Source organism: Girardinichthys multiradiatus, chromosome X (assembly GCF_021462225.1).
Source record: "Girardinichthys multiradiatus isolate DD_20200921_A chromosome X, DD_fGirMul_XY1, whole genome shotgun sequence".
Lineage (NCBI taxonomy): Eukaryota > Metazoa > Chordata > Actinopteri > Cyprinodontiformes > Goodeidae > Girardinichthys > Girardinichthys multiradiatus.
Genome location: NC_061817.1, coordinates 35,035,272 through 35,060,627, shown reverse-complemented (window position 1 = coordinate 35,060,627; position 25,356 = coordinate 35,035,272). Strand labels below are relative to the sequence as shown.

Sequence of the window (25,356 nt, the reverse complement as noted above, 5' to 3'; positions counted from 1 at the left end):
CCTCCAAGTTGTTAGCATTAGCCATTTTCAGCAGGAAAATTCTATGTTTGAATCCTAGATTGGGGCTATTTTTGTAGAGTTTGCATGTCTCTCGGTACTCTGGCTTCCAATCGGTCCAGAATCCCGCATGTTGGGTCACTCTGAATTAGCGTATGTGCTTTGTCGTTTATCCTGGGTGCCTTTCTGTTGCCCTGTAAAGAAATGGCAACCTGTCCTCTCACTGAAGAACTGCTTAAGATAGGCATTATGAACTCTGACCAGCTTCCTTGTCCCTGCTGAAGAAAAGCCACCCCACAGCATGATCCTGCCACCATTTGTGACAGTACCGTTTTTTTAGGGTGTTATGTGATGTTAGTTTTCTGCTATATGGGCCAAGAAGTTCCATTTTGATCTCCGACCGGACCACATTGGCCCATGTTTTCCGAACCTCCCACGTGGCATGTGACAAACTAAAAACCTTTAAAGACTTGCTTACAAGAATGCTTTTCGTCTTGCCAACCTTCAATACAGGCCAGATCTGTAGCGTGAACAACTACGTTGTTCTGTCAAAACATTATTCCACCCGAGCTGTTGATCTTAGCAATTCCTTGAGTCACTAGGGGCTTCTAAGCTACTTCTCTGATTGCTGCTCTTCTTGCCATGGTTTTTTTTTTTTTGGCACAAGTGACCTTTTTTGACAGTTACCAGACAGGAAATAGGCTGAGAGAGAAGACTTGCAGCAAAGGTCTCAAGGTCAGGAATCAAACCCAGGACGGGTGCAGCGAGGAGTATAACCTCTGTATATGGGACGCTAGCTCTTCTGCTACACCACACAACGCCTCTGGAGGTTTTAAATTAAAGATTTATTTCTGATATCACACGGACAATACTGCATGAATAAAATATTCACTGAAACTCGGGATGCCTGAACATACATGCACTAAAAACTGGTGTGTTTAAATCCTTAATCTAATATAGACCACAGAGATGAACACACAGCACAACATGTCATGATCAACAAGCTGGTTCGTCTTAATTCGTAAACATGTAAATTATTTCTTTCCAAATTCACTTAAACACATGTGCCTCTATGTGTGTGTATGTGCCGTGAAGCTGTCTGTGGGTGCTGCTTTAAGTGTGTGAGGGTAGATTTTGAGGCGGTTCTCCAGGCAGATTGTTTTTGGCTTCTGCAGGGGCGTTGATCTCTGTAAGGTGAAGAAGAATGAGAATCGGTTATTAAGATCCCAAGTTCACAGAACAAACCAAATCTGCTGGAAGGGTCTCACTCATGAGGTTCACCTTCAGGTTTCTGTGTTTGTGGTTGAAACTGTAGCTCTCCATTAGGACCCGCAGGAGGCTGACCATTGCCTGCTGCCTGCTGCTCTCTCTGCCTCTGAGACATTTCTAAAACTGCCTGAAATTAGAAAAAAACATTGTTAATGCTGATTCCTGACTCCCGTACAAGTTCTTTATCTTTTTGAAACATTTACCTGTTGATACTCTCTTTTCTGAGCCTCCAGGGCTTTGCCTCTCTCCCTCAGCAGATCCTGCTCCTGACGAAGATTCTCCGCTTTCCTCTTCAGCTCCTCCTCCTTGTCCCTGAGCTCGACTTCAAATCGCTGGAGCTCTTCCTCGGTGTACAACGGTTTAGCGTCCAGTGTCTATGAAAAAACAAGGAAATGCCATATACACAACAAGATCTCTACAAAACATAGAGGTTTATGTGGGTTCAGAAAATAAAACTGGCAAATATTAATATGGGTGGTCTAAATCATGATAAACATTAGCAATGATGGTCATTTCTGTCTTTTAACCGCCCTTTAAACATTCTGACAGAAAGCCTAAATTTTATGTGCACTAGTTACATGCTGTTTAACATAAGTTGGGGGCTTGTCTGGGATCTTTAAAAAGTGGGGCGCCGATTGAAACTGATTGATTTAGTACAGTATGTTAAGACTAGAACACATACATATCTTGGTAGGGTTCCAGTTGCAAGTGATTGAAAGGTAAGGACAAGTAAAACAGAAGACATTTCATTTAATAAGAGGTAGTGGGACAAAAGGTTTTTACATAGAGTAAAAAGAAAGTACATTCCCTTTAAATTCTAGAGTTACATATATCGTACATATTGAGGGTTTTTTCGGGATGTACATTGTGTCCTGTAAATGTCCCCAGGACATTGTTCCAGAAGTGTTGGAGTTTATTCAGAAGCAACTTTGCAAAGCTAAGTCGTGCAAGTATGCTCCATAGATTTTTCCTAATAGGTATTAACTCAGGCATTAAACGTGCTAATTAAGGCCTGTAGAGTCAAGGATGGAACTCTTTAGTTTTTGTCGTTTCCTGGAGCATTTTGCAGTCTGATCATGCGGTGAATTTGCTGCGCCTGAGACTCCTGTTTGGCAACAGTCTTAAATGACCGACCAATGAGTGGATGGATAGATGTAGACTACATGATAAAACAGGTCTGGAATCACAAACACATTTTCAAACTCCATTTTCTTTTTCCATACTTATCCAGACCTGGGAAATAACAATCAAAATCCAGGGTTTTCCAGACAATGTAGCAACCCTGGTTAAATCTTCAGACTGTTCAGAAATGATCTTTCATACCCTTACTAATTTGACACAAAGCCATGGCTGCTTTTCTCAGGTTGTTGCTGATTTCTTTCCACTCTGGCATTGGGTTTACTTACACCTGCACATGCCAGAGCAGAAAACACTGTAGTCCACACTGAAGATCACCAGTTAATAAAAAGCAGCTGGTGGAAAAGTTTCTTGTAATTTACGTGGAAAGAGCAAGGGTGCAATTACTTTTTATTGTTGTGAAAAAAAATCCTAGTTTACAAAGAAAGACAGATGATCGTCACTTAGTCAGCTTTTATTAATCTTGTGAGATAAGAACATTCACAGAGCAAGCCTGTGTGCTCTGACCAGACAGGATGCACAGCCCTCTGATATCAGACACCACATTCTTCAGATGGGCTCAGGCTGACCTTTGCTGCATAACTTTCACAGAAACTCTGGGTGAGAATAACAGGACCTTGAACCATAACAGTGTCTATCAGTGTCTTGGTCGCGGTTCCTCCCTAAACTGTCCAACAACCTAATCTGAATACATACGCAGCTTTGTAAACATAACTCCGGTCTGCAGCTGAACGTAAAAGGGCCTGAATAGTTTCATTATGTCATCATACGATAAAACAACACTACTTAAAGCTACTGTCTCAATTTGTTTTTAATCACATTTACACGTGGTTTTTCCACTTTAGTTTGGTTTACCTAATAAATACTGACAGTGTGGAATTTGTTAGATTTAAATCATCTCAGAAGCAGACACAAACTAGATCTGCTCATTTATGTCACACAAAACTAGACTCAAAATGGTCAAAACTAGATGCTGCCTTTCAAAACCCACCTCTAATAACCAGACCTTTGTTATATCAGAAATATTCATCTCATACCTTAAAGCAACATGACTTAAACACACCATCATTTCTCAGAGCAATTTATAATAAACTGTATTCAGAACAGCAACAAGTCTGACTTAAATTAGCAGTTTAACATCTCCATCTACAGGAGGTGAACCAGAAACCCTCCAGAAACAATCCACCCACCTCCCCGAACATTCAAACCACCTTGGAGCCCCTTACCTCCCATTCTTTGGGATTACTGAACTCCTTCTTCTCTGTGGATTTGAGGAACTCCTCCAGACTGACGAGCCGATCTTTGTTTAAATCGACCTTTAAACACAAGGAGAATATCTGCATCAGTCAAAGCAAAACGAGGGAAAATGAGCATAAGCAAAGCAGATGAATAAGACGCACATTTTTCATAACATGCTCCCTCATCCTCAGCCGTTCTTCCTCCATCTCCATCATGTCATCCTCCTCATTCTTTGGGTCATAGACCTTCTCCAGCTAGATATTAGAAGATGTGAACAGGCACATTTCTAAATAGATAATTATTGGATTGGCAAACAAACTGAAGGATTACAAACCTCTTTGGTGAAGAGAGCCTCTAATTCCTGCTCATCTAAAACCCCATCTTCATTTGTATCTAAGTGAAGCAGAGTGGATATAGTAGCATTTATCAGACTGAATTTAACAGCATTAATTAAAAAAGAGCGGAAGTTAAAACTACCATGTAGTTTGAAGAAAGTTTTAGCGTTGAACTCCTGAGGATCTAATCCATCTGTCTCCTCCCAGACTTCCCGCAGCTGAGCAACGCTGCCCTGATTGTTGGAAAATTTAGAATTAATCAAAACATCATCTTGTAAATAAACGGCTAAAGATGGAGGTATCTGTCTCTTACCGGAGCGTTGACTTTAGGATGCTGGCGATGTTTCTCCTTCAGCTCCTGCATTCTTTTCTCCTCCTTCTCCCTCTTCTCCTGATCCAGGCCCTTCAGATACTCCCGCCTCTCGTGCTCCTTCAGCATCTCGTAGCGCTTGAACTCCTCGTGCCTCTCTGCATCGTAGTTCTCCAAGTCCTTAGTGGCCTGAATGAGGAAACAGTAAGACAGAACAGAGGTCAGATACGCCTAACAGAGAACAAGAATGCATGAAGTCACTGCTGCAGCGTCTTACGGTTGAGATGAGCAGCTCGAGGTCTTTGGCCTCAAAGGTGTTTTGGTTGTGCGGATCCAGGTGTTCGAACTGCTTTAGTAAAGATGTGTGGTCCATCTGAAGACCTGCACGATATTCATGTATCACAAAGTGCACCTAAAAGGAGTTCTGTACATGCAAACATCCACGACTCATTTTACTAATACTAACCCTGCTAGTAATGTACTGATAAGGGCTGCATGACATGGCGATAATATTGATAAATATTGCAAAGAGGAATCCACATTTTTCTCTCTCCTCTGTTATTAACGGGCCTCAGACCATCTCTATGACCTTTAGGATCTCAAGCACAATCACCTATCAGGTGTGAGCATCTGCTCTCAGCAATACCTGCCTGAACTGTTGATGCAAGGCCGAATGGATCCATGCTTTCCTGTTTATGCACATCATCTAAATCTTGCAGCTGAAAGTCCTCGGACCAGAAGATGTTTTTCTAGCATGTTATTGTCCAGTTTTGGTGAGCCAGTGTGAATTTGCCTCCGGTTTGTGTTCTTAAATATTGAAAGCAGCAGGGGTCTTCTGGAGCTGGAGCTCATCTGCTTCAAGGTTTTCTCTGTTCATGTAAGCTACTTTTGATTTATATCATCCTGAACCAGTGAGCCCAATCTCTGCATCGCAAATGCATCCTGCTGTATATTTTCTCTTTTTCAGACCATACTCTGTAAACCAGAGAGACGGTTGTGAGTTACAATCCCAGTAGGTCGGCAGTTTCTAAAACACTCAGATCAGTTCCTGTGGCACCAAAAACCACGAAGTGTTCAAAGTCTCTTAAATTAGCCTTATATTCCCGTTCTGATGTTTACTTTGAACTTCAGCACGTCACGCGTACCACGCCTAGATGCCTAAATGCATTAAATTGCTGCCATTTGATTGACTGATGCATAATTTTATGCTAAGCAGTTGAACAGGTGTACCTAATTAAGTGGTTGGTGAGTGTATTAAGTATAAGTATTAATAGATACAGTATATCTTTCAAACTCCTGAAACCTAAGATGCTGAAACTAGATTTGGCTGATTGTCTCCATGAGCCATTCAAGTTAAAGGTCATATTCATGCCTTTTAAGTGCTGTAAATATATCACCAAATAAAACACTTGGTCAAAAGGACTGCCTTCATTTCTTAGTTGTGGTTTTCAGTCATAAAGCGATGGCCAAAAGCAGTGGTGTCCAGTTCCGGCCCTGGCGTCCTGCATGTAGAGCCCTGAAAATGGTGCAATTCTCCTGCCACGCCACTAGTTGGCGGTATGTTCTTTGAAACTCAAAAACATGTACAAACACTTCCTGCTTACAGAACAGGGAGAAAATGAGTTGGATAACTGTTGTTAGAGTCAGCAGCCCAATTACCTACTCTGCAACCTGCGATTGTTATTGTTGATATCTTCATCTTCTGTGGGTTTTAAACTGGACGGCAGCATTAATGCTGTGCGCGTACGATATAATTCCAGTCATACTGCACCTGAGCCAACACTTCCCTATAAAATAGATTACATTTTACCCGTCTCCACGACAACGGAAACCGGGACATTTTCAAACCATTACACTCTGGAAGCTGTTCTCAAACTGTGCCATTTTCTGAGAAAATGTGCACCGTTGTCATGTAAACGAACAGTAGAAGTGCAACCTAAGCAGAAAACGTTGTGCCAACAGGACCCTAGATCCATTCCTGCTCCAGCACAAGCAATCCAAACGTTTAACCCCTCCCCCCAAACATGTCACTATGTTCTGCAGAGGCCTTTTAATGACCCACTGATTTAAACCAGATGCTCTGCAGCAGGGACACATTTAGAACCCATCCGCTCCAGAATCCTTTGAGAGAGGAGATCTTAAAGGTTTCAACTGAAGAACATCAGCACTATCTGCTTGTACAAAAGAGAACAAGTAACATAAAGTGATCTGTCCAAGAAGGTGACAAACTGAAACCGCAGATTAAACAAACATGATTTTTCACAGCACACAGTAATATACTGACTTAAACACACTACGGGTCAAAAGTCAGGACACACTATTGTCATTCAATGGCGTTAGCGTCTTTTATTACTTCCTACATTACATATATATAGTGAAGACATCAAACCTATGAAGCAAAAGTATACAGAATTATGTAGCAGACAAAATTGTGAAATAACTCAAAACATCTTTTATATTTTAAATTCCTCAAAACAGCCCCCCTTGATTACCTCGATGAGACTCATTCAAGATTGGCTTTCCAACAGGACTTCCAACAGGACTTCCCAGAGGTAGGAATAAAAATAAAGACAAACCACTGAATCAGAAGGGGTGTCCAAACTTTTGAATGGTAGTGTATTTTTTTATTCCCCTTCACCCTGCTTTTTTAACACCAGGGGTCTGCAGATCTGAAGCTGCATGGTCCCTCCATGGATGCCCTTTTTGTGAAAGCAGAAGCATAGCATTTTTTCTATGCGGTTTGGTTCAATATCTTCATAGAAACTAGGGGTGCACCGATTGCAGTTACAATACACCTTCAATGTTCTAGTCTTAATTTAATGAAAAACATGGTTAGTGTTGGATGGGTGCAAAAACTTGTTATCACTCATGTAAAAACTTTGTGTTGCAAGGCACCTGCACTATGCCTTCCTCCCTGTGTGTGTGAGATCATTGTTATCTCTGTGTGAACCAGCCTCCTTTCCGTCTCACACACATACACCCTGTCTGAACTGTCTGTTGAACTGTGTATATAAATAAAGAGATAGGGTGTCAAAAACTTTGTAGTTTCACTGCAAAGTGGGCTACCCTTGTCACAAGTAACTCTGACTGTATTGTTCTGTTGGATGGGTGCAAAAACTTGTTATCACTCATGTAAAAACCTTGGGTTGGAAGGCACCTGCACTATGCCTTCTTCCCTGTGTGTGTGAGATCATTGTTATCTCTGTGTGAACCAGCCTCCTTTCCGTCTCACACACATACACCCTGTCTGAACTGTCTGTTGAACTGTGTATATAAATAAAGAGATAGGGTGTCAAAACTTTGTAGTTTCACTGCAAAGTGGGCTACCCTTGTCACAAGTAACTCTGACTGTATCGTTCTTACCTCTGAGTTGACTAAATAATACCTAACATTTATTGGTCCTTCGAAGCCGGATTAATTCAATAACCTTATTTCTCTTTGCTTTAACAGTGACTCTGGGATCCGTGGGGGAAGCCTGACGTCGAGCGAAGCACCGCTGCACAGCCTCCTTTAGCCGGAGTGGCTGAAAGTCCCGGTGTGTGTGAATTCACACCTGGCCAGTGGGTTATTGCCTTCCTCTGCGCGGGGTGACTCTCACAGGGTCCAAAGAGTCACCAAGAAGTCAACTCCGAGGTGAGACAGTTTTAAAATACAGTTCATAGGAAAAGTACTTAACAGTCGTTGGTAGTGCGTCGCCGGTAAGGACGCTGCATTCGGATGGTTTTATTCCACCGTGAAAGGAATAGTGACAAATTTGGTACAATCCCGCCGTGAAGGGGATTAAAGAAAACGACTGAGGATTATTCCCCTGCGAGGGAATAGAGTAAGCGCTATATAAATAAAAGAAGAAAAGTACTTAAAAGTCGTTGGTAGTGCGTCGCCGGTAAGGACGCTGCATTGGGATGGTTTTATTCCACCGTGAAAGGAATAGTGACAAATTAAGGTAGGGCCCCGCCAAGAAGGGGGCCAAATAAAACGACTAAGGGTTATTCCCCTGCGAGGGAATAGAATAAGCGCTATAAAAGTAAAAAGAACGGAGTAAATTGAGCTCATAAAATAACACCAAGTTAACTTAGAAAAATTACAAGGTACCTGAAACTAACTGTGTGACTGTGTTGTGTGTGTTTGGAGGACTAAGCATTTTAATAGAATCATAGCAGGATTCTGCTAGTCCTGTGTTTTCTTTTGCCCAGATTAAAACTACGTACTGGTGACTTTGGAGATTCAGGTCGGATTTCATTCCAGAAAATTAACACCGCTGCGAATTAGTTGCAGTAGAAGGCCGTGTTAATGTCCTCTCCTTAAAGTCTCATGCCAGTGACCTTTTATCTGGGACATTTATACTATAATTAAACTAACATAAAACATAATGGGGAAGAAACAAAGTAAACTAATTGACTTAGAATGGGAGGTAAAGTTTATGGAGAACTATGTAAAAGGAGCAGGTATGATCTGTCATAGATAAAAAATAAAAAACATGGGTTTTTGGGCAAATTAGATACAAAGGATGTCTTAAAATTACAAGGGGATCTAAAATTAGCAATAATGAAAACTAAAAAGAGAAAAATAACAAAGAACAATGGGGGAAGAACAGAGAAAAAGCTCTGATTTAACAGAAATATGTACACGATGGCATAAAAATACGGATTTTCAGGTAACTTAATTATCACTGAAATCCTAAAACTACACGGGGATCTTAAACTGGAGATTATGCATTCAAAAGATTCAAGAGACAATAAAAAACCTTGCCAGGTTATAATTTCAAAGGGGACTTTTCAGTCCCTGAGTGCTCACAGTTGATAAACAGATTAAAACAAAAAGATGAATTAAAAAAAACAACAATAAGAGCAGCTTTTAACTGACATAGCCATAATACTGAGGCCTTAAGAAAAGCACAGGAAAAAACTTTCAGCTTAACTGAAAACAAATAAAGAGGGGCGGACTGCCACCCATTCCAGGTTAGAATACCAAGGTAGCCCCAAATTATAAAGACTAAGAGATGGTTTTAGAGGACGTGGTAAAAGAAGTTAAAAGAGGAGGTGACAATGTGGACAACATGGAAACTGTCCAACTGGACAACCCAGTGAACAATGACTAGAGTTGTTAAAGAAGTAATCTGAGAGTAAATGATTTTGTAGGCAAGCATTAGTGATAAACAGGTGCTTTAAAAATCATTCTATGGTGTTATACTACTAACAATATCATGATAAAATGCAAAAGATTCATTTTACAGGGAAATAATTCCATATTTGGCTCAGATTGTGTGCATTCTTGATTTTTCCTCTTTGAGAGAAGTTAAATTTCAGCTCTGTGAAACGACCTTGACAAAGAGATGCAGCTGCCTGAAAACAAAGATAAAACTTCTGCAAACAGCAGAAGCCTGTCTCTGCTGAAAGGTCTGAAAAAAAATTGTAACTCTACCCTGCATGTGTCAAACTCAAGGTCCGCGGGCCAAAACCGGACCTCAGGAGTTTAGTGATTCTCTAGAAGTAGAGCCTTTTAATATGGTGATTGTGTGCTTGAATGTTATTTTGTCAATCAATAAGCAGTTTTGTCTACATTCTGCCACAATCTGCCTTTTGAAAATGTTTTGAATCTTGCTCTTTATGTATAAAAAAAAAAAAGAAAGAAAAGAAAAATTGGCTAAAGTCTGCAGACACAAAATGAACTTGGATTGAAGCTCTAACTATGTTTATTTAATCTGAGATCCTCTCCAAATGCAACAGTATATGTCAGTCTACATGAGATACTAACAACTTCACCTACTGATATAATATAAAGATCCGAGTGAATATGTGAAACAAACAATGATGAAAGTTTTTCAACAGGTGATGCTCATCCAGGAGGAAGACAGTGTTCCTAGGAAATGCAGCTCATTCATTAACAATCATTTTTTCTCCTATAGGTGGAAGTTTTGCTGACTAATCATAGGCTGGATCTATGAAACATTATGTGCACAGACCAAATGACCAAGGTTCTGACTGACTTATGAACCTCACTGACCTGACAATGATAACATGACACCCAACAGACAACACCTTTAAGGTGGACCCACTAAGACCACCTTATTGATTCTTGGTGAATAAAAAAAAAAAAAGAATTGAAGCGTTCAAAACAGACCTAGTGGAAACAAAAGGGGTTATGAGGAAACAATGTGCATTTTAAGAATAATAGAAGTCAAATTATGTTCAAATTTTTGCAAATAAAATTACTCTGACAGAAAAATAAGTAAGTAGTGTGTGAATGTGTGTGAATGGGAATGACTGATTTCATTGTAATGCATCTTTGAGGGACATTAAAAGCGCTAATAAAGGTCTGATGTTCTGATGATCTTTGCCAAATTTATATCTTAATAAGGTTTCCAGAATCTTTTTCAAAAAATCATTTAAAGATGGCAAAGGTTCTACCTCTACTGAAAATACTGATAACCATAAGAAAGTTCATAGACCCGTCTTGAATTTTTCCTAATTCTTTTACAAACAGGTTATTTAAACTTTCATGTGGCCAAATGTCTGTGTTTGACTTTCTGTTTTTGTGAAATAAATGTCTGTTTCATGTTATGTAAAAATTAGAGTCCTCAACATTACCATAATAATATTAGGTCAGTTCTCTATGGTAAAACAAAAAGATTTTAACAGATGTTTAGACTTTTTCCAGTCAGGTTCAAAATGATTGAATTAGACTCAAACTTAACATAAGATGAAATGAACCTTAACAGAATTACTGGACTGGACTGAAATAGAGAAAACGTGAGTTAATTGAAACAAACTTTAGTTACTTGAACTAAATACAAAGCTGACTGAAACTGTATGTTGTATCTATAAAACTGGGTAAGATAAACTAAGATTATAAGATATAATATGCCCTTTATTTTTTTGTGTTCATCAGTGAGTGAGTTTTTATTTTTTATTTTTAATAAGAACTAAACCAAGCATTATTTATAATAATAGCAACTACCAAAAATATTGATCTCATTTTTAAATGTAATAAGGACTTACTTTATAAAATATAATAAAAAAGAATAATAAGAATTTGGAAAAACAGAGGCTTTAAACCTCTGCAGGAACAGCACTGACACTGTCAAAAGTGGATCCTAATACAGGAATCTGGAAGCTCATTCTGGCGTGGACAGTCAAAGTCCATCCAAGGATACATTTAGATGAGGCAGAGGGACAAATACAGGGCTTAGCTGAGAGCAACATGCATCCTGCCCTATCTGCTGTCCCACCTGAACTGTGGTCCCAATCATCAACTGATGTAGGGCTTATAAAGGGGTTCCCACCATACAAGGTTAAACTAATATCTGAAAAAAGGCCATTAGTCCGTCAATACCCCTTAAAGCCAGAAGCTGAAGAAGGTACTAAGCCAGTAATACAAGATATGTTGAAGTCAGGAATATTAAGAGAAGCACCTGACGCTACATGCAAGACATATCACACTGACATCACTATTATTATCACAGCCAAACATAACTCTAAAAAGATGTGCCCTTTAAATCCAAGTACTCTAATACCTACTGCAGAAGATGGAAAACCACATTCTTATAAAGCAAAAGTTGAAGAAGACACCAAACCCAGACAAGACATTTCTCAAACCCTTATACCAGATTCATGTGTTGTGTTTGTAGATGGCTCAGCATCTAAAGATGAATATGGAAAGAATAGAGTTGGTTATGCAGTAACAACCATCGATAGGATAATAGAAGCTAAATCTCTACCCAATACATGCTCAGCCCAAACAGCAGAATTATATGCTGTAGTAAGAGCATGTGAATTACATGAGGGACAAATACTTACTATATACACAGACAGCCAATACGTTTTCGGATCAGTACATCACCATGCTAAGATTTGGCAAAATAGAGGTTTTAAAACATCATCAGGGACAGAAGTAACTCATTTCAACCTATTAAAGAGAAAATGTCAGATCTGCTATTTATAGACACAGATGTGCTGAAAGACGCCCAACAGTCAGCACCCAAGACAGAAATAAAGGCCTGGCTAAAGAAAGGAGCACAGAAAAAAGATGACATCTATCAGATAGAAGATAAACCAATCCTCCCAAAAAAAAGTTATACAACACAGCGGCTACAGTGACACATTGGGAAGACCCACGTGTCAAGGGGGGAATATGTCACATCTGGTAAAGCATTAATGCTACACTATAAATATTTCTGACTATGCAAATCATTTTTGCAGATCATGCATAAGTTGTTGCAAACACGGGGGAAGAAATATTGCCTAGTTGTAATAGATGAACCTAGTGACACATTTCTTCCCCACATATGGTATCCCACAGATTATAAGGTCAGATAATGGAACTCATTTTGTAAATAAATTAATAGAACTAAGTTCTAATGCATTAGGGTTTCAGTTAAAGATTAAGGAAAACAATGGAAGAAACAGGGAGGCCATGGCCCGAATGCCTATCCCTGGTTAATTATGGATGAGAATAACTCCAAATCAAACTGGTCTTACTCCATTTGCCACCTACTGTACATCATTGTATAACTCCACCCACTGTGTTCTGAGCCTGAGATCACATGACACCAAGTTGCTGATGTGAATTTGTATTCTCAAAGAAATGGTACATGGCAGACCGTTTTCTCTGCCCTCTGACATAAATGAAATAGAGAAAGCACAACAGGAACCTTCATTAGCTGAGTGGATGAATAAAATGTTGCAGACAAAAGAAGAACAAATGTCCAGTGGTCTGCCGATAATCTCTGCTCCTATCCCACAGAATGAGGCCTGGAGACCTGGTCCTGATTAAGACACTCCACCGGAAGGATTGGAGCACTCCTTGGTGGAAAGGGCCGTTTCAAATACTCCTGACAACGCCCACAGCTCTGAAAATAGCAGAGAGGCCTTCCTGGATCCATAAAAGCCACTGTAAGCCAGTTTTGCCGTTACAGGAGCCAAACCAACCGACGGGGTAGCAGAGGAAGTCCGGGTTCAAAGATGGCCCAGCGTCTCAAACCGGTGAAGAAAACAGCTGATCTGCGCCCAATTATAAAATGGCTCTCTGTAACATGTGGACAGGACTGATAAGCCTGAGCTTAATTCTGGTAGCAGGACTCTTTCTCTATCTAAAGCAGGATCCACAGGAGGTGATACCGAACCAGAAGAGATGGACATCAGACGGGACCCATCTCAGAACACTGACGGAAGAACATGACGCACATCCATTCCTACAGAATTTCTGGTATTGTTCATGGTGGCATATGCAACACTGAACCAGGTAGAAATGCACGAAAATGAAGGGGACGATTATGATGACATGTTGTAAATAAATCACATCAAAAGCCTGAGTGTACTCATACATTGTATTTCATAAAATAACCTTACAGCAGAAAATCGGAAGAAGTTGTTGCTTAAGTGAAATGAGAAAAAGTACAATGATGACATAAACAGGGCAGATTTTTAAATTCTTTTATTTTTATGATTTCAAGTATTATTCTTTTATTTTTATGATTTCAAGTATTATTCTTTTATTTTTATGATTTCAAGTATTATTCTTTTATTTTTATGATTTCAAGTATTATTCTTTTATTTTTATGATTTCAAGTATCATTCTTTTATTTTTATAATTTCAAGTATCATTATTTTATTTTTATGATTTCAAGTATCATTATTTTATTTTATGATTTCAAGTATTAATCAACATTTAACTTTTAATGGTCGCCGAGGGCGGCGGGGCCGTATGAGTATTTCCCACAAAATATAATCTGTTTACCGTCCGTGGGTTTTCGCTCATACAAAGTATTTTTCTTACTCGTTTTTATATTAAATGTTTTTACTTGTGATAAAAGGAGGGACTGTTGGATGGGTGCAAAAACTTGTTATCACTCATGTAAAAACCTTGGGTTGGAAGGCACCTGCACTATGCCTTCCTCCCTGTGTGTGTGAGATCATTGTTATCTCTGTGTGAACCAGCCTCCTTTCCGTCTCACACACATACACCCTGTCTGAACTGTCTGTTGAACTGTGTATATAAATAAAGAGATAGGGTGTCAAAACTTTGTAGTTTCACTGCAAAGTGGGCTACCCTTGTCACAAGTAACTATGACTGTATCGTTCTTACCTCTGAGTTGACTAAATAATACCTAACAGCTGCACTGAAAGTAAAGGGGCCAAATAATATTGCATGCCACACTTTTCAGTTTTTAATTTGTTAAAAAAGTTTGACACATCCAATAAATTTCATTCCACTTCATGATTGTGTCCCACTTGTTGTTGATTCTTCACAAAAAATTTGAATTTTATATCTTTATGTTTGAAGCCTGAAATGTGGCAAGAGGTTGAAAAGTTCAAGGGGGCCGAACACTTTCATAAGTCACTGTACCTTGTTGCTACATGATTTTCTTCCTAATGGCCCCTTTCCTCTCTCATAACCTCAGATTTGTGTAAATATGACCATGTGGCCGACTGACATCACCAAACAGTGTTCATACTAAGAATGATGTAAAGATTGAAAAGAGGATTTGCAACGACTACAACAGTGGGAGCCCTCCCTCCCCCTCCTGTCCTCATAACTCCATTCAGGATTACAGATCTCTTTCGACTGAAACTTGGCAGGACAATCGCCGCCACTAAAATACATCATTTCAGATCAGTGCTTCGACAGGCACGCGAGGTGCTGAGATAAAAGAGTAGGTGGCCTTTCTGTTGCTCTTCTTGATTAAGGTCATTCACTATGATGATGGATTGTGAATCATGGCTGATTTTGAATACTTTGGACAAGCATTTGGCATGGTAACCCCACTCCACAGATGTGTTTCTCTACATTGATGCTAACAGCTGGTAGATTTTGGGTCTTGTTGTAAAGATATGCTCAGGTTTTAGACTTTTTTTTTAGCTTACTGTGTTATTTTGCCTTATTTTTAATAACACAAAAACACTTTTCAGTTTTTTATTTGTTAAAAAAGTTTGACACATCCAATAAATTTCCTTCCACTTCACGATTGTGTCCCACTTGTTGTTGATTCTTCACAAAAAATTTAGAATTTTATATCTTTATGTTTGAAGCCTGAAATGTGGCAAGAGGTTGAAAAGTTCAAGGGGGCCGAATACTTTCGCAAGTCACTGTAAGTAAATTGGACCCGTTTCAGCTACAGTAAAGAAAAGTATTCAGGACTGTTTGTACACTGTTTTATTTTAAACACCAGTACCTTCAGCTACTAAGAAGCACAAAATTTCACAGGAAAACTGTGGGAACAATGCTAATAAACAGCCGGGATATTAAACAAACACCTTTGAGCTGCCTGGAGGAAAACTTGGAAACTCACTCTGTGTGTTGGAGCTGTCCAGTTTGGCCTTCAGCAGCATTCTGAGGCGAGAAACTTCCTGCCGCTTCAGCTCATCCAGTCGGGTCCTGACATGATGGCTGACCAGGTCCAACTCCTTACTGAGACGCCCGTTCTGGTGTCAAAGCACGAAACAACCAGTAGAGTTTAAAATCATTTTTAAACAAAGCCCAACAAGACTTCTGGAATATTGTCTGTGTTTAAAGATGCGACCAAATTAAAAATGTCTGGAAATATTGCAAAGCGCCATATTTGCATATCAGCACAAACACATAACAACTGTCAAGCACGGTGGTGGAGGGCTTATGATCTGGGCTCGTTTAACATCTCAGGACCTGGGCACCTGGCTGTCATTGAGCTACTTTTTATACCAGAGTCAAATGTGAGACCATCTGACAAAGAGCTGAAGCTTGGCCCCAGCCGGGTCATGGACAGGAGGAAAATGATCAACGTGGAGGTAAATGTTGCAAAGCATCTAGATACTAACCTTGATGTCTTCTGTGTTTGCAGTCTGCAGTTTCTCTCTAAAGTGAGGGTCAGTCTCCAAAACCTCAATCACCTCTCTGAGATACCGGTCGTAGTACAGACCTGTGTCCTGCAAACCGTGTGCATTAAAGCTTACGTTACAACGACTAGAAAACCAACGTAAAAGCTCACGAGGACATTTCACCCCCTCACCATGTTCTCCTCCTGTGCTTCCTGCTTCGGCTCCTGGTCGCCTCCATTACGATTGATGGGAACTGACCACACCACCGCAGAGATGAACAGAAGCAGCAGCCAGCCAGGTATCAAGTTCATCCTCCTGTAACGAGATCATCAATCAGTTCTTCTACACACCAGTTAATATAGCAGAGTTGTTATTGTCCTTAGCTCTTCTCTGTTTAACTATGGGCGCACTCACACTGCTGGTGAGCAGTAAAAGGGAGAAAATTCACACCTTCAGTTGGCCTGGTTTGCTATCACACAGACCAAACTAAGCCATGCAGTTGCAACGGATTGTGTCGGGGGGCAGTATTGCGCTGAACGTGAAGAAAAAAAAGCACGAAGAAGAAAGTCAGTCTCACCGGGTTTTCTGTTGCTACTTTTGAGTTTTAAATGTAGTTGTGCGCCTGCGCCTCCTCACTACTCCACTTAGAGCCACAAGAGATTCTTAAACACTTTTGTCTTCGGATTCTTGCTCTCACTTTGTGTTTCTTCTACTTCTTCGACTACTTACGTTACATCCTGTCTTCCTGCTTTTGGTACGCTGGCCAAGATGTGCGAAATTCAATTCCCTATCCTCCCCTGTGTCGTCTCTTATTTTCGATGACAGTTTTCAATAAATAATGTACCGTTTTTATTGCATCTTTCCCTCTAACATGTTTCTTTTTCTGTTGAATTGTGCAGGACATATGTCGCATCAAAGGTGGAAAAAAGATTATTTAGCAATGTCTCATTTTTACGTCACAAAAAAAAAAAAAAAGGTCATTTTAACGATGTAGACGTTGTTTTTAGACGCATTTAATATCTCTAGTTTAAAACTTACACGTGTCACTATTAAGCTGTCAGGAGAATCTACAGTCTCGATGGCAGAGATAAATTCAGCTCATAAAGCCAAAAGATTGGAGATGTTCTTGTTTTTAAGGGTGACGCTACGTAGCTCAGCTTGACGTAAAACAAATACCGCTGTTCCTGTGGCAATGATGGACCAAAACAGTAGCAAATACGCCATTCATGTCAGTTTTCTACCTCAATTTAAACAGTTTTTCTTAGTTTTACAGGTAGAACAACCTGTGCTAGAAGTAGCAGGAAGATGTAGAAAAGTCTAGCAGAGTCCACCAACGTAGCCTCTATTTAGATCCTTTTTAGCTATATTTACCAGTAACATTATTCTGTATTAGCCCCTAAATTACAATAAATATCTGGTATCGGTATAAAACACAACAAAAGCCTGGTCTCTTACCGCATTTGAGGTTTTAAAATCCACGAATCTGTTTTTTAACCGGATTAGAACAACGTCACACGAAAGCAGCAGAGTTTCAACATGCTATCTTCAAGTAAAACCGGAAATAAGCATTTCGGCGCCTGCTTATGACCTTAGTATTAATCACCTTTGTGATATGTCTCGCTGTTATAGATTCATTTATTTTATATCTGAATAAAATGCATTATTTGATCAAATAATCCGACATTTTTTTTTACCAGAGTTTTGCCAAAAGTGGCCTACCTGATTGAACCGATGTTGAGTTTTAGAAATACGGCCTTGAATTTATCACAGGAAGGCATCATATGTATGGAAAGCTATTTGTGTACTTAAATTCAAATGAAATTCAAACAGATTTCCTGTCATTTTATGGTTTATTAAACGACATACAACAGAACGAGATAGCATATCTGTAACATACTACTATGAGAAATCATTAGATAGATAAATGACACAAAACCACCTCAAATAGAAAAGTATTAGTATAACTTTATTATTGTCCCCATTGGGAAACTTTTTTTGCAGCGAGGAGAAAAACATACAAAACACAAACACAGTTTGTGCTACTAAATTCCGTCCGTCCATCCATCCATCCATCCATCCATCCATCCATCCATCCATCCATCCATCCATCCATCCGTCCGTCCGTCCGTCCATCCATCCGTCCATCCATCCATCCATCCATCCATCCATCCATCCGTCCGTCCGTCCGTCCGTCCGTCCATCCATCCATCCATCCATCCATCCATCCGTCCATCCATCCATCCATCCATCCGTCCGTCTGTCCGTCCATCCATTTTTTATATTTTTTTCTTCCATAAAGGGTCGCAGGTACGCCCTGGACAGGTCACCAGTCCATCGCAGGGCTACACAGAGACATACAGGACAAACAACCATGCACACACCGATTTATACCTAAGGGCAATTTGGAGAGACCAATAAACCTAACAGTCGTGTTTTTGGACTGTGGGAGGAAGCCGGAGTACCTGGAGAGAACCCATGCATGCACGGGGAGAACATCCAAACACCATGCAGAAAACCCAAGGCCAGCAGTCGAACCCAGGACCTTCTTGCTGCAAGGCAACAGTGCTACCAAAAGTATCAATTAAAAAATAATTGCACTAAAATGACAAAGCAATCACACCCAACCACATTTTAAATTTACCTGAATAATGGGCTGAGTAATAAAAGTTTTTCCATCTGTTGATCCTTAATTTAGGTATTTTTCTGGCCACGTTTACTATTTGTTTCATCCTATTTTTGTCTCTTACTGGTAGGCTGCTGAACCATGTGAGAAAAGCAAATGTCAGGACAGATTCTATCATAAAATTGTAAAAAATGGTCATAGACTTTTTAAACCCTTGAAATTTATTTAATTTGCAGAGGAAGTGCAATCTTTGATGTCATTTTTGCTGACCTTGTCAGACTTTTCACTGAATATAAGGTTTTTGTCAGTGACAACAAGCAGGTACTTATAACACCAAACACAATCCACTAGTTCCCTTTTAATGAGAACTAGAGGTGGTGGACTGGACTTCCAAAAATCTTAACTCAAATCTTTGGTTTTAGTGACATTTAGTTTTTGGTAGAAGTTGTCAGACCAAAATAAAATCCTCTAACCAGATTAACCATGTTCTTCCTGTAACAGGCTGACAATTACTGTGTCAGAAAACTTCAAAATGTGTCATCCTGCATAAAGACTCATCTCGGTGTAAAGGATATATAACAAATGAGAGACGCAGCCCTGAGGAGAACAGGTGGAGGAAAATGCCTAATATGACGTAAAACTATTCACCCTGACACGCTGGGATCTGTCAAAAAGAAAATCTCAAAGCCATCCAACACCTGGGCACAAGTTATAATTAGTCAATAATTTACGAGCCGAAATGTGAGGCTGGATTGTATTTAAATCAGAAGAAAAATAAAAAATAGCAGGTGTGCATGAGAACCAAGGCCATCAGTGTGTTTAAAGGTTAAGACAAGAAGAGTTAAAACTGCATATTCAACCCTTCTATCACACCTGTAGGCAAATTGTAAAGCGCCTAATTTGTCCTCGATAGATCTTACCAACTTCCTGTTTGATCGGTTCTTCAAAAGCTTTTATGACTACAGAAGTTAGAGCCAGAGGTATAAAATCACTTGTTTTTATCTGGAAACCATTTTCTGCCCTAAAGACCACTTGTGATAAAGAAGCACCAGAGAGTCAATCTGCACAATGCTTGAAGAGATGCCCAGAAATAGTGCCCAGAGCAGGACTCTTGTTAATTTTAGTTCCACGGAGCAACCTCCTGACATCCTGATCCTTAAGACAAAATCACACAGTGGAGAAGAGGAGATCTCCTGTTTCATCTGGTTAATTTGATTTTTAAATCCTTACTATCAAAACCTAAGATTCAGAGTTTTGAAATTCTCATCTACTTTCTTGTCCAAATTAAGTCCACTTAGTCTGATGTGTGAATTACATCCTTTCTGAATGCCTGTCACGGCTGAGATATCATTCCAGCCAATAAAATTGTGTTCACGTTTATCCTTATAAATAAGTTTCCCTTTTTTATTTCTGTTCTAACCAGCTTCTTGGCCACTGAAGCACATATAGGCAATGATCCAAACAGCAACTCAATATTTTAACAGCTTGAGACAGAAATCCATGCTGCAGTCCGATTGTTCTGGCTTTGATGTTCAAGGAGGGAGTGTGAGCAGCCGTTTTCCTGCAGCGGCTCTGAAACAGATCCTGGACAAAGGATAGAAACAGCCCAATAATCCTTAAATCTCCCCTTACTATCTTCTGCTGGGCACTATTCTCTGTCTTTTTCTATATTTTATTATGCTATTCCAATATTATTTTAATCCCGTATCCTTTAAATCAAGAGTCATTTTCCACCCTTAGTTCACTGTTTTAATATATATATATATATATATATATATATATATATATATATATATATATATATATATATATATTGCCATTTTATTCTATTTCTCAGAAGCATAAAATTATTGCAGACTGTAATAAATTAACACAAAAATGAAGAGTGAACAATTGCACATCGTTATAAATAAAGATATAAATATAACATCAAAACAATACAATAAAATGAACAGACATAGATAACTTAGTATGGCACATGGTGCATGCATTGTTCCCAAATAAATAAGACATGAAATAAATTAAGAAGTTATATTAGAACACATTGAGCTCATAATTAATTTAGATCAGTTTGACTGATGAATTTAAAGGGTTTGTTTGATCAAATGCTTAGAAATCAATCTCTCTCATGTCCGTTGGTGTCCCGGGCCTTTCATTCTCCACCTCCTCATCTTTCTCAGTGGGGCCCTGCTGCAGCCCACTCCTCAGCCGCTGTCTGAGGGCAAATTCGATCATCTCGCTGTAGCACCGCAGCACTGCCTGGAGGGTAAGGCATGCAAAAAGATTACTTTTGCAATCCATGAACGTGGGCATCATCCTGAAGTAAAAGGTGTCCTTACCGGATCTGTCTGGCAGAGCTCAGCCAGCATGTCACTCATGACAGCCACCTGAATGGACCCCTTGCTGCCCAGGCCTCGCAGTGCGCAGTTCAGTGATGCTGCAGCAACAAGGGAGGGAGGGGCTCCCAGAAAACGGGCGTCACAGACACACAGGGTGGCAAGTGTGTCGCTGTGCCGCCTCAGGGTGGACAGCAGCTCCTGCTCAGATTCTCCTCGTTCCCCCATGGAGGCGAGGAAATGTGGGAGGAAGTCCTGGGAAGTCACTGCTGCTGTGTCCCACCGCAGGGCAGCCAGGATAACACGCTCCATTTCCTGATGGTGGGAACAGAATCAATCAATCAATCAAACTTTTTTTATAGAGCACCTTTTCTGCAGCAAAGTGTAACACAAAGTCCTTTATAGAGGGTTAGAAAAAGGAAATCAGACTTGAGTTTCTACTGCTAAGGGCAGATTTGCAGATTTTAATTCAAGATCAATAGATTCCTCTTGAGGGGCAATGCCCGCAGTGATTATTAATATTAAGACATAAGTCTGCACACTTTTAAATGTCCATCCAGCCACACTTATACACCAACTAGATCACCATTTTTGGTGGAAATGTTATTTCTAAGTGGCAAATAATTTACTTGAGGGAGAGGGTGAAAAATTAAAGAAATGCAGAAAGTGATAGACTGCTCCACTATGATGACCTCAAATGTTTTAGAAAAGAAACCAAAACCAAAACGATGTGGAAGAAATTTTGAAACTACTATTTGAAATCAGCAACAACTCAGTCCACAGTTACCTGTAAGTACTGTCACAATTAAAACATGCTTATGTAAAGCCAAGCTATAGATACAATGGAATGGGAACACATTGAGTAATAAATGGGCTGAACTTATATAGTGCTTTTCCAGTCATTCATCCACTCAAAGCACGTTACACTAGAGCCTTATTTACCAAATTGCACTTACAAACACATTCATGCACCAATACACAGATCGGTAGGCAACTTGAGATTAAGTGCCTGGCCCAGGAGCACATCAACATGTGGCAGCAGGAAAACTGGAACTGAACTCACACCTTTTGGATTGCAAGATGATTTCTCATCCCACTGGCCCTCGGTTGTCTCTAACTGGCATAAAGAGAAGTGAGGCAACATTTTGTGGATTGATAAAAGCGAGATGTTTCACGTGGGGTTTTTTGGGCTGCATAGAGGAACCCCAAATACTAAATTCGAACACACAGTACACTGTGAAGCATAGATACTCGAGCATAAAAATATGGAACTGTATATATTATAAAGTAAAATATGTTTATTGGAAACCAAGGTCATTTTGCCTTATGCCAAAGAGGAGATGCCCACAGGATAACGACCTAAAACACAGCAGTAAGCAGGCGGCAGCCAGTTGACCCAGGCTGGGCAGACGTTGTTCGGGTCCACGCAGCACACAGATGTGAAACAGTTCCCAGAAGCAGAAGTTTATCCAATTAAATACTGGTTCAGTGATTCCCAGGATCTTCAAGCCGTTTTCAGTTAATACCATAAATGTTTAAGTTTGTGATTATAAAAACACATATCGCTGTCTGTTGATCAACCTAATGTTCCTTTTTTCCTTACTTTCAGTAGACAGAGAACAAATTTCAAATATTTTTCGTTATGTTTTGCTTTGAAAATAAAATGTGCAATGTTCCCAATTCATTTGCATGAATGGTCATAAAAGCTATCTATCATAACACTTTACTCTTCTTTTTTCAACACTGCTATAAATTTGAAAACAACTGTATATAATGGTAGCATATTAAACATAAAAAATGTTGAAAATCCCATTGGTTTTCATGGGTCACCTAAATAGCCTCAGTGGCCCCCATCTGGCCACCCCTTTAAACATTTTCTGGTGGCGCCCCTGCCACTCACTGACATGTCAGAGAATAACCCTACACTTGGAAAAGGACCCTTGAATCACAGCTTTGCCTGTAAAATGACTCGGTCTTTTAACCACACCTGTGTGAATGCTGGAAAACAAACCCACCCGCAGGTCCGAAAGCTGGAAGCTGAACTCAGCCGCTGCACAGAGGGTGTCTGCAGTCACGGTGTCACACTCGGTGAGCTTAGAGGCGATCAGGATGCATCCAGCAGCCAGGCAGTATGGTGAAACAGGCAGGGACAGATATGCAGACAGGTACCTGTCCATAAGGGAGACAGACAGCGGGAAGACTGCCTCATCGCATCCACAGTCACAGCACACCTGCAGGGGAAAATAAGTATTTCAGTTGCAGGAATCCAATAACTTTCTCTGAACTGTGAGGAAACTCAAGAAGCAGGAACGTCAGAGAGCTTCGCACCTCCAGGGCCCATTTGGCGAGCTCCTCCCTGCGTTGTGGATCCCGCTGGATGAGGGTGATATAGAGCATGGAAGGCATGTACCTCTCCTCCACGTGGAGCAGCCTCTGGATCACTCGATGCCCTGACACAGAGGGGTCCCATGCGGCTCGCAGCTGAAGTGAACCCCTGGTGTTGCTCTGGTGTTGAGGTTCACTGTGTCCCAGTTCTTGGTTCTGATTCTCCTCTGCCTCCTCACACCAAAGAGATACAGAAACCCCTTGGTCCATCTGCTGGGGATATACTTCCAAGAGGGAAAGAAAGGGATTAGTTTCTATTCCTCTGACACTCAAGGAGGCTGGAAGCTGGAAAACTGGTTAATCCCCGCAGATGTGACAGGTCTTCATCACTCCTTACTTTTCTCTCAGAGTTTTATACCAGCAGGGAGAGGAAAAAAATAGAGGGAGTGACCTGGAGGAAAGAGGAAAACACTACGGAAAGGAGGCGGGGACCCTCATGAGCGACAAAATATAATAGGAAGAAACAATAAGGTCTGCTCAACAGGTGGGGAGAGGGAGATGGAGAGCAAGGGGAGGAGCAAAGAGGAGCAGACAAGAGAGGGAGTGGACCGCAGGGGCCAAGCAACAGCTTGTTGTCGACAGTGAAAGAGAGAAGGAAGGAAAAGAAAAGAAAAGGTCATCTCCAGACTCTGACAATGGGCATAGATGACAAAAGGTGGTGGGTGTTTGTTTACAACGTGAGGAAGAAGAGAAATATGTCAAACACTGGAGCGACTGATGGATGTCTTAGCCGGCTGCCGGATAAATCCACTCAGCTTCTGAGTGAGATTTTCCCAAATCTTCCCAAAAATGTTTAATAAACAACCAAATAAAGGTCACTCTTACTATCACACTGAACAACTTGTAGATGTTTGGGAATAAGCTTGTAGTTTGCAGGAACGACAATTCTGCACAGAAAAAAAAGGTGACTGATAGCAATAAGGCATTTGCTCCAAAAACTGCCACATGTTTCATCAACAGTTTTATCTCTGTGATCCAAATTCTTCTAATGAAGCAACGAAAGCAAATTAACTAATATTTTTTATATTATCCTTTATATCGCTAATATTGTTAGAGAAAAGTACCCACTGTTTACTTTTTCAGTGACTGTATTCAAATCTTACTCAGCAGTCGAAACTACATTGTTTCATTTGACAAATATAAATCAGAGTGAACAAAAATTACCTTAGGTGTTCCTCAAAGCTCCGGTCTCAGGTCACTTTTGGTTAAAATGCTTCGTCAAGCTCAGCATATGTAGTATGGCAGCATCTCTTATCATACCTACATTCTGATAACCCACAGCTTTATATACCTGCGTGACAACTGGAGCACAGTTCCTCACAGTCACTGAGTCAGTGTGTTCGTATGATCAGTGAGAGCACAGAACTCCCTCCAGCTTTATGCTTCATTTGGCTTAATCATATTTACCCTACATGACTTACTTAGTCGTATTTCCTGGACTGAATCTGAACAAGGGGAGGCAGTGTGTAGCTTCTATGCTCCTCAGCGGTGGAACCAGGTAACTGAATATCTGAGATGTAAAGAAAATGCTGGCTTCTTTAAATGAGAACTAAAAAATATTGTTTACTTTCTGGTAAAAGTAGAAGCTTGTTTTCTTAGATTTAATGTCAGTCAGTTCTTAAGTATTTAGTTTTGACTTGTTGTGCCGCACTTTGATCAACCATGTCTTGTTTTTTAAAGTGCTGAATAAATAAACGTGGTATTAATGTTTTAAATTAGCATTTTACAGCTTCTTGTACTACTTTTTAGTTTAATTCATGTCTTCTATGTGTCTTCTTCTTTTAATGTTCTTCCCTTTGTGTAAAGCATTTAGAACATTATTTATTAGAAAATGGGCATCTTCCATCCATCCATCCATCCATCCATCCATCCATCCATCCATCCATCCTTCCATCCATCCATCCATCCATCCATCCATCCATCCATCCATCCA

General features: G+C 40.1%; 2 protein-coding genes across 3 annotated transcripts; both read right to left on the bottom strand.

Annotated features, from left to right (window-relative positions):
• Positions 1-823: 823 nt before the first annotated feature.
• LOC124862161 (nucleobindin-1-like) lies at positions 824-17,677 on the bottom strand. 2 transcript variants are annotated; one of them, XM_047355973.1, is made up of 13 exons: positions 17,535-17,677; positions 16,271-16,394; positions 16,080-16,187; positions 15,575-15,707; positions 4,565-4,668; positions 4,291-4,476; positions 4,120-4,210; positions 3,977-4,035; positions 3,804-3,896; positions 3,630-3,719; positions 1,470-1,640; positions 1,279-1,393; positions 824-1,184 (listed from the first exon to the last, which is right to left on the bottom strand). In XM_047355973.1, exons 1-13 carry the CDS (start codon positions 17,537-17,539, stop codon positions 1,111-1,113), a joined length of 1,353 nt encoding a protein of 450 aa, XP_047211929.1. In that variant the 5' UTR covers positions 17,540-17,677; the 3' UTR covers positions 824-1,110. The 2 variants fall into 2 exon arrangements, with proteins under 2 accessions (XP_047211929.1, XP_047211930.1); XM_047355974.1 differs by lacking the exon at positions 17,535-17,677 and adding an exon at positions 17,363-17,482.
• A 2,896-nt stretch (positions 17,678-20,573) lies between these two features.
• Positions 20,574-24,439, bottom strand: LOC124863462 (G1/S-specific cyclin-D1-like). Its single transcript, XM_047357838.1, has 4 exons — positions 23,367-24,439; positions 23,054-23,269; positions 21,042-21,353; positions 20,574-20,961 (listed from the first exon to the last, which is right to left on the bottom strand). Exons 1-4 carry the CDS (start codon positions 23,631-23,633, stop codon positions 20,812-20,814), a joined length of 945 nt encoding a protein of 314 aa, XP_047213794.1. The 5' UTR covers positions 23,634-24,439; the 3' UTR covers positions 20,574-20,811.
• Positions 24,440-25,356: the final 917 nt, after the last annotated feature.